The 9969-nt window shown below is 44.3% G+C and overlaps 1 protein-coding gene and 1 pseudogene across 4 annotated transcripts in view; both read right to left on the bottom strand.

The window, feature by feature from the left end:
* Positions 1-1500: 1500 nt before the first annotated feature.
* Positions 1501-9969, bottom strand: part of TET2 (tet methylcytosine dioxygenase 2) — a 115845-nt gene continuing 107376 nt past the window's right edge. For 3 of the 4 annotated variants that reach the window (XM_053922061.2, XM_024574945.4, XM_045183646.3), the window contains 2 exons: positions 5962-6316; positions 1501-4031 (listed from right to left, as the gene is read on the bottom strand). In XM_053922061.2, coding sequence (XP_053778036.1) covers positions 2455-4031; positions 5962-6316 — 1932 coding nt within the window. In that variant the 3' untranslated portion in view covers positions 1501-2454. Of the gene's footprint in view, positions 4032-5961; positions 6317-9969 lie in introns of those variants that run through there. The other variant, XR_011651134.1, reaches the window with a different exon arrangement.
* LOC112317862 (rho-related GTP-binding protein RhoN pseudogene) lies at positions 7360-9760 on the bottom strand (annotated as a pseudogene).

Raw genomic sequence — 9969 nt, 5'->3', positions numbered from 1 at the left:
GAAATTATTTGAAATATTAGTAAACAAAAAATGTACTCAGACCAAAATGTAATTGTAGGTCGATGATGGCACACCACACCCCTAAGTGTTTTGCCTTTTGGGGGAAGTCCTTACGGATCTGTACCTACCCTGATTACAGGGTCAAAGCATCTTTATTTAGAGAGTTGAAAGACTCTAGCCAGCGGCCACTTGCCAAACTCCTGCCTTACAATTGTCCCTTTATCAACTCAGTGCATTCTATTTTCATGTAATTTTTTTCTGCTTGAAACAGTCAAAATATTCCCCCAAACTTTTAAAATGTTTTTCTTTACAATAAAAAGAGTCAACAGATTTATAAAATTAGATTTAGTTACATTAGGACATTTACAAGCAAAATAGGAGGGATTCAAAATAAGAAGGTTAAATCCCTGAAAAAGAATATATTTATTAACCTACAACAATTTGACATAAACACAGGTGACATATTGGCAGAAGGAGAACATGAGCTGAAATATCCCTGATTTTTAGAACAAAAAGGTTGACGTTCAAGTTATACTTGCTAAGAAATCAAGTATTGACAAAAAAGGTATGCTTTTCAATAATAAAAAAGTAAGTCTTGGAAAAAAAATGATGGTACACGATGCTATAAGCTTCCACTCTCAGTTCAATATCCTATTGCCAAACTAGTGTTGAGGTATATGACAAGTAGGAACATCACTCAAACCTTTAATGAATTCTTAGCTCACATTATAATATATTTGTAGCAGGCTGAGTAGCACCATCGTGATGTAAATTCTGCTTCAAATCCATATATATATATATCTATATGTATATATTTAATTTTTTTACAGTACTAAAATACTAAAGCATTGTGTTAAAAAAGTTTTGTTTACAATTAATTTACTTATTTTACATCTCTTTGACTTCTTTATACAAATTAATGATTTAAAACAACTACAGCAAACTAGCTGCCTGTTTTTTTTCCTTTTAATTAACAGATTCACATGGAACTAACCCTGTTTATTCATCTTATGCAGGCATCAGTCTGCTCGGTCTTCCTGGTAAAGAGGACACTTAAGCTAAGAAGTGACAACATCACAATGTACAATTATCAACAAAAGGCAGACTGACATTCAGCTCGCTGAAGAGCACACAGATCCATGAAGTCGCTTTGCGTCACTGAACAGCTTGGTTGAGTCTGTGGCACGCAGTTAATTATTACTGCAGTTGATAGAAAACTCTTAAAACTACATATTTGAGCAATGAACTTGTCATACAACTGTGTATAAAACTTTTACAGTATAGCATGTGAGATGAGCACCAGAAAACATGTTTTGTAGACTAATGTACTCCCGTCAACCCAGTAAGCCCCCTTTTGGATGTAACTGGCTGTATGAAAAATGGACACATTGCTCATCAGCAGAGGCATGGATAAAAGCAAAAACATTTTAAAAGCTTTCCTTTCCTTAAAAAAGACCGACTTCGCATTTTAAAAGGAAAGTAAACTTTTTCAGAAACGTCTCAGTACCTTAGCATTGTTCAAGTTGTCAAAGCTTAGGTAGGCAAAGTGCTTCTAAGACACCATTTAAAATATTTATACATATACATGTGTGTGCACATATACATATGTGTGTGTATATATATATGTACATATATACGTTTATTGTCCTACAAGGACTTCACTGGAACAAAATCCAGGGGCCTTTAAAATGTCCTCATTTTAAAAACAGCTTGTGTAAGAATAGGTAATTATGATAAAAACTTGAGTGAAAAGGTACCCCTAATATTGAAGGGCATCGGAGTACACTGATAATAGCATCTTGATATAAAGGCATTAAATTTTTAAATGTTAAAGACACCATTTTCTTAGCACCATTTCTTAGAACATCCAAACAAATTCAGTGTTTTGCTGTCTATTCAGTTGTTTCCTGGAACTATTTTGATAAATAGAAGTTAATATTAAGATTACAGTAAAAACTGCATGTTAAAAAGCCGTAATTCCAGTATTTCAGTACATCGTATGTTCAGCACCAGACGGCATTCGAGAGCCCTGCCACCGCGCCGCTACAGTACTCGATCGATCTGCGTGTGAGTCTGCAAGCCTGGCATTACTAAAAGTGGTCACAGACGCGTAACGCTGTGAGGGGGAAGAAAGTGACATTTACACATCCTCTCGCCCAGTAACAGAACCAGTGTTTAAACATGTACATGGTGGACCACTTTCTTCCCCACCTTCTCTTTGCATAGAATGCTTTGGTCTTTCGCCCAGATGCCACCTGTGACCACTCGGGCGGGAGTCAGTGGAAATTAAGTGCTATGGTGAGCTGGCCTCTGTGTCTGCGGGCCAGCCGAGGTTCTTCCCACCACATCTGTCATGAGTACTGGGTCCTTTCCCCACTGCCCGTGTCGTGAGAACTACACCGTGGCCAGGCTGGCCGTGGTCTTGTCAATGAGGTAACCACACAAGGGGCGGCATCATACGTATCTGTTGTAAGGCCCTGTGACCCGAGTGAAGGCGTACGGAGATGTGGTCACGGTGGAGTCTGTGGTCAGGGACATGGTCCTTTCGGCAAGGGACTTGATGAAGCGCAGGTAGGTGGGCTCGGAAAGTTCATGCGGCTCATGGGGCTCTCGTTTCACTTTCTTGCCATGAGTCTTCTGAGGCACATAGTCCGGGCCGTACTTTTCACACTCCTCTTCTTTCTCGCGGGCCTTCTCTGCCATTTTGGCTTCCCAGAGCGCCAAGCCGTGCTTTGGCTCATTCATGCTCTTGTGCTGGTAAAAGACAAGAGATATCCTGGTGGGGTGGTTCCTGTTGGGGTTCTTTAAAGGGGTGGTGGCGTGAAGCTCACGCTTTGCACACTCAATGAGAATGGACCCGTGAGTGGGAGCCACAGCCACCCCCCCGATGTCAGGGTCCAGAAAGCTCTGCTCGCTGTCTGACCAGACCTCGTCGTTTTCTTCCGCCGCAGGAGGCTGCTTTTCCTGGCCGCCCGCCTCGTGGAATTTGTACAAGCCCTCCTGGACGGCAGCAGCCCTGTTGTGGTTGAGATAACCCATCCTAGATAAGCCGTTGGCTGTGTGGGAAAGCACGTTATTCTCCTTGTTTTGGAGATGCAGGGCATGGAGCGAGCCGCTGAACATGCCCGGAGCGGCACTGTAGTTCTGCATGATATGAGAGGGCGGGTGGTGGTCCCCATTTTTATAGTCTATGTTTGGATGGCTCACGTGGGGTGGCAATCTAGCGGCAGCTTCCATGAAGTGACCATCTATCTCATGTGTGGAATAAGGAGGAAATGTCCCTACGTGGTGAATATTTGGCCTAATAGTACAACTGCTGAAGGTATCTCCCTGCATGTTTTGGTTTCCGTAACCTAAGTACTTAGAAGTAAAACTCTGGCTATTTCCAAACCTTGGCTGGTAAAGCGTATGGATGGGTGGGAGATTTAGCTTAGAGAGAGGGTCTTGGTTTGGGTACCTATACAGATCCATGGGCTGAGCCTGGGGAGAATAAGAGCCCAGATACCGGGAGCAGTTGTCCACTGATACATTTCCATTGCACTGGTATGACGGATATTGGTTATTCTGATTTAAAAGCCCGGGGTAGGGGTTCATGGGGTTAGACGGATTCAAATATGATCCTGCAGTTTGGGATGAGGTGGAATAGAAGTTCATACAGTTGGCGCCTTCATACGTATCAGAAGTGTGTGAAGAGCTTGGATAAGAACTAACTGGATTGGGCCGTCTCATATACACATTGGTGGATCCAGAAGAAGAGTATGAGTTGACAGCCTCTGACCGAGGGTTAATAGTCAAGGGGTGATGTGGCGGAGGTGGAGGTGGAGGTGGCGGCGGCGGCGGAGGCGGTGGTGGCTGGGGCGGTGGTGGCTGCTGGGCTTGCTGCAGCTGCGGCTGTGGCTGTGGCTGTGACTGTGACTGTGGCTGTGACTGTGACTGTGGTGGCTGCTTCTGTAGCTGTGGAGATTGCTTCTGTAGTTGCTGGGGTTGTGGCTGGTGCTGCTGGGGCTGCTGGGGCTGCTGCATGACTGGTCCTGAAAGTCCCAAAAGTTTTGTGGACAAGATAAGAAAGGGCAGGGCAAGCATGCTCGATTATTATTTTATAAAAGCTAGTGAGGATGCTTAAATGTACGTAAGAACCATCACCAGGACTAGGCAACCAACACTCAACAAACAAAGACATGAGCAAAGTCAGGGTTCGATCATTGTCTGGCATAATGTTTCTGTGTCTGAAGTATCAGAGATAAAATGGCAGTTCCCTTAGTAGTACAATCTGGTAAGTGAAGACAAAGGCAATTAACATCCAAAAGCCATTCCACTGAGGGAATCATTCTCTGGCGTGCTGTGCCCCAGCCACGCCACACTCTTTACATAGAGTGCCCTCCTCCCTCCAGCCCATCTCTCTGGCCCTCCTTGGCACAGTCTTCCCTTCCCTGAGGAAGCCTCTAATCCTCCAGTGCTTTTGCAGTACTCACTGCAAACAAGGCCCCATGAAGCAACCGTCACAATGGATTGTAATTATGCATTTTTAGTCCCCTCTTTACCCTCCTGAAAAGGATTTCCTTGAGGGAAGGGACCATGCCTTATTTTACTTTATTTCTCCATTGCCTGGCATGCGATAAAATTGGTTAAATAGGTAAAATAAAGTAGCAGACAATTTGTTATGAAAGATTCAGGAATGCTATGAGGAAAAGAAGGACATTCACTTAAACACCTAAAGCATCTTCTATAATAGATGAACCCATTTCATTAGCATGCTTTTGAGAAAGGAAATTTACACAGTTGTAGATAAAACTTTAATGAAACTTTAAGTTCTGCAAGTGACACTTTAAAAAGTCATACTTCTTATGACCTCACTTAAGAAAGTGATCTGAGATAAGCACAAATGGTGCTTCAAAGGCAGCCCTGACGACGGAAACAGTTATTACAGAAACTGCTTGGAAGGGACTAGAGGCCAAGTTTTGCGTGCGTGCACTTTACAGCCAACTTACAGAAGACGCCAGGGGCTGAAGAGGCTTCACTTAGAGTGAGCCAATCAACAAATATTAACTAAGCATCTTTTGTATTTTATTCTAAATGGCTTCAAAATAACTCAGCAGGGAAATTTAGTTTGTGATGTAATAATGGTTGGTTGTAAGCAAACTGCACACTGAACTTAAAAGATAGACGTTTCTTTTGTTAACGGCCCGGCCAATACATCTCTAAAGTTTGCATATGGACATTATACTGTTGTATGATTTTTTACACTATTAACTGCAGACATAAAGCAAGGGCCTTTGGCAAGAAAATAGCAACTTAGTATTGATAAATCGTGATCTATTGTGATGGGTAAAAGCTTTATGAGAACTGCATGTGGACCCACGTACTGAACCTGAGATTCAACGTGGCTACGGAAGGGTATCTTATTTTCCTGCCACTAGCCCCATTAACCTTGTTTCCACACTTATTTCGATACATAGTACTGTTTTAGTTATCTAGGCTTAACACTCTGGAGTCATCCTTAAACTTTTCTCCTCATTCCATTGCTCTGTCACCAGTGTATTGATACTCATTTTGGAAGAGTTCACTGCCGTCGTTTTTGCCACAGCTCATTGCTACCACCAAGACTTATGCCCTTACTACCTCACTCTTGGCTTATTGTATCCATCTCCAAACTATTTGTTCCTTTACCTCCAATGCGGCCGACCTGTCGCTGCTAGATTCACACTCCTTTCCCTATATGGCTTACCTATCAGAAAGCCCTGCCATTTATTATAGAAGAAAATCCAAGGTTTCCCAACAAGCACGGGTTGATGGTGCAGCATCTCAGGACCATCCCCAAGAGCAAAGCTGGCCCTTGCTACTTTACAGATGATTCTGGTACAGAACTAAGACCATGATTAACTGTAACCTTCCAAAACTGACAGTATTCATTTTTAAGTATCATATAATACATATTTGTGCAATGCTTCACATTAAAATTACCTGCGGACTGTTTAGCCTGGGCTGCACTTTCGGTCTGTTTCACACGAGGTGGGGCAGACTTGTCCTTTTCATTCTTATTTGCGCTGTTCTCCAGAGAGAGAAGCTTTTCAGCCGCAGCTTTCTTAGCTTCTAGTTTCCTTTGTCGGCAAGTCTTCACTGGCTCTGCTAACATCCTGACTTTGCGCCGAAAGGAACTCAGCACCTGAATAGCACCATTTCGTTTTTTCTCCTCCTGCGCTTCTACACTCCCAAACTCATCCACATCGGAGACTTTGTAGAGCGGCAGAACGTGCAGCTGCTCATCCTCGGGTTTTCCTCCAATTTCTCGATTGTCTTCTCTAGTGAGGGTGCACACCTGGTAGGAAAATAAGACAGAACAGCCTCTGTTTCAGCCCAGAAGAAAAGTGCGTGTGTGTGTCCGTGTGTCTTTCTTTCTTGCTCTCAGTATTTGTTGGGGGTGGTGGCCTACTGGACCAGAGCGGTGCCCACAATGCCGTGTCTGCCGCTATTAGCGGAGGTTGGGTCCAAACGGAACAAGGAGACAGACGAGTTCACACTGACCTTTTGTGGGTGTGCCTATCGGGAGCTACAATCTCTGGTGATTCTGTTCTTCACGTAGATTCCTGCCTCTAAGGGAAGAAGCAACCATCCTACCAAAATGAAGCAATCTCCCACTTTTCACTCTTCAAAAATAGATGTAATAAATGTATAGCCTCTTCAGAAAAAGGCCAAAAGCTTATTTTACCAAATGACTTTCTGTCTTTGGTCATAGTACATTCACCTTTTTTGTACATTTTTGTGCACAAAGAGATTTCACATCTTTCCTCACACCTGACTCCTAACTTTCCTTCAGTGTGTTTGAGAAATTTCCACAAGATACCAAAGTGTAACCTAAACGCAAAGTTGAAGATTTGGTTGATATAGCTAACATGTAACTTAACACTGTTTCTACCTTCCTCTTCTCTCCTCTGGACTCTGTGAAATCTAACTCATTGTTTCCCTTCTCATTTCTTTTCTGAGACATCACCACATGCAAGGAGGTACTCCAACAGGGGGGAAAGGCTACTTTTGTTGACTTAATAATACTTTTTTCCTTGGTAGCCACAATCCTTGTTTTAGTGAAGCATTATTGTTTGGTTTTTAAATACTAGCTTTTAGCACTTAAAGTGTTTTTTGATGAGTGGAGACAATGTAACCATGATTATTTAAAACCCAAGGAAATATAAAATCATTGGAAAATACTCTTGAAAGAATGTGATCGTTATTATAGCAGACTTACTTTTATAAAAAAAGTTTATCATGAGATTGTATTAAAACGAGTTTTCCACTTCCACACGTAAGTCCTCCAAGTCCATGTCTCTGAGTATTTGTCCCTTTCCCCATGCACACTTACCCCCGTTTAGTTTGTCCGTAGTGCTTTTTCCCAGTTCACCGCATAGAACCTGAGACCTGGCAGAGGCAACTTTCCCTTCATTCAAAACACCTTCCTCATCCTCTGCTGGAAGGAGACGCCTTATCTTCAGGGCCTACTACAGCTCCTGCTATCATTTCTTCCTTCTCTTCCCAGAAACTAGCACAGCCCCCTAGTACTGGGCAGGCGCCCGATACATGACTAGCGATGACTTTGGGTATTATGGGGGAGCCTAGCCTTTGTTCTCTTGGGTGGGACACCAGCGTACTAGGGCCTGTGGCCAGCCTGCGTCACAGCCTGTTTTTATATGACCAGTGGACTAAGAATGGTTTTTGCATTTTTATAGGATTTTTACATTAAAAAGCCCCAAAGAACGTGCCCTATGTAAACCGTATGTGGCCTACAAAGCCTAAAATATTTACTGTCTTGCCTTTAGTAGAAAAGTTTTCCAACCCCTGCTCTAGACCAGTGATTTTCAACCTTTTTCATCTCACGGCACACATAAACTAATTACTAAAATTCTGTAGCACTCCAAAACATGTTTTATAATTTTTTCTGATCTGACAGGAAAAAAATAGCTATAATTTGATTCATTGGCACCAGATGGCTGTTGTTGTGTTGGCTGTTGTCGTTTTTTATTTGACAACGTAAGGGAAAAGAGTTCAGTGCCCCTGAGCAAGTAGTCAGGTATTACATTTAAAAAACTATTTTTTTTTCCATGGATATGAGCTTTATTTGGGAACTGTTGGGGAAGAGAGGGAGGAGCTATGACTCATGGATATATGGGGTGAGGGGCTCAACTTGCTTTTTAATTTAATGCATGCTGCCTGGAGGTTAGGATGAGTGAGAACAGCTATTGAAGTGAGAGGAGAGGAAAAAGAAAAGTCATGGAAGGAGGCCAGGACCAGGACATGAGGACTGGGGGTGGGGAGGGAAGGCATCCTTCGTATACTGAGACTCAGCCAAGGTCACTGCTTGATGCCAGCTTCCCCAGCCCGCCTGCTGCATCCCAGCTCCAGGCACAGATGCTGTCCTACTAGCTCCCTCAACTTCCTGTGGAGAGGAGGGGGGTGAAGGTGTGTGAATGATAGCACCCTCTGTCTCTGGGTCCCTTGCTTAGGAGAATTGGTCAGTCAGTCTGCCCTGAAGTCCCAGCCAGAGTCCGGAGGTCAGGAAGCCAGGCAGGGAACAATTGTGCCCTTCCCCACCTCCTATGAGGCTGCACCTCTTGGTTCAGTCCCCGTGTATCTCGTCTTTGTCCCTGTTTCCCCAGTCTGGCTGTCCTGCCAGCTGAGTGGGTCACTGCTGTCCCCAGCAAGCCAGTACAGTGCAGCTACCTATGACCACGAACAAGGGACACCACTGTGGCCTCGTGGAAGACAACCCTGATGCTGCACTTACAGGACACAGCCCCCACCTGCTGGGCCAGCACGGTGCCCTGCTCATGTGTAACAGGGAGAAGCCGCTGCTTAGACAGCACCCTCAGTACAATCAGGTCGGGCTGCATGTCTAGTTCACAGCCAACCAGCACAACCTTGGCCTTGGAGAAAACTCCTGAGTCTCCTCATGCCTCTTCTTGAGGATCCTGCCCAGAGTTTCTGGTTGGCTAATGTGGAAGCAGAGGAACACCGTATCTGAATCAGGATAGGCCAGGGGCTGGGTGTCATCATAGTAAGGGGAACCTGAAGTGTCCCACACGTTGAGCTCAATGCAGTACTTGTCTGTCTCAAAGCTCACAGTGTAGTTCTCAAATGCGGTGGTGACATAACTCCTGGGTTAGGCCTCCCGGGCAACACCTGCAGCAGCGCTATCTTATCTCGCCACATTCCGCGTCCCCTACCAGCATGATCTTGCAGGAGTCACTCTACCCTCCAAGGTCCTGGCTATGCACCAACCGCCTCCCTGGCCTCACTGTGACACCAGCATCTGGCAGGTGCCCCAGACTCCCACCTGGGGCCCCTGGCACCCACTGCCCCTCCCCCAGCCCCTTAAAAATCCTTGTGGCACACCGATTGAAAATTGCTGCTCTAGACCATTACATCAATTCTTTCTCTGCTTCTCAACAAAAACTTTGTACCAGCTTCCTCAAATTACTTTCCACAATTGCCTACTACCTCCCTGAATTCTTTTCTACCCTAGAGTCTAACTTTAGTGCCTGTCTTCTGTTTTGCATTTTAAGTTTCAGTGGTCATCGTCCTTAACTATATAACTGTAGCCATGTTCATGACTCATTCAACAGTTGATGAGCGTAGAGTTTCTTCACCAGAACTTTCTCATTCTTTGTCTCCACTCTGGATCTTCTCTCTACAGGCAAGGCCCCAGCCCGGACTTCGTCACTATAGAATGTTGCCTTACCCTAAGTCTGTATCCATTTTCTCCTAGTGCCATAGCCTCCAATTATAAGATCCAATGCATTTCGCCCACTGGAATAGGTAGTTCTCATGGGCTGTTTTTCACTTTGAATCTCCTATGGCAGTCACTGTGGCAATGATGATGCTTTTTTCACTTGTACTTCTCTGCAAGGTGAACTGGTACCTTGGCTTGTTGCTGGCTTCCTGCTTAACTGATTATAACCTACCAGATATCTGACACTTAAT

This window comes from Desmodus rotundus, chromosome 4 (genome assembly GCF_022682495.2).
Source record: "Desmodus rotundus isolate HL8 chromosome 4, HLdesRot8A.1, whole genome shotgun sequence".
Classification (NCBI taxonomy): domain Eukaryota; kingdom Metazoa; phylum Chordata; class Mammalia; order Chiroptera; family Phyllostomidae; genus Desmodus; species Desmodus rotundus.
The sequence above is the reverse complement of the archived record's forward strand: the minus strand, read 5'-3'. Positions and strand labels throughout refer to the sequence as shown.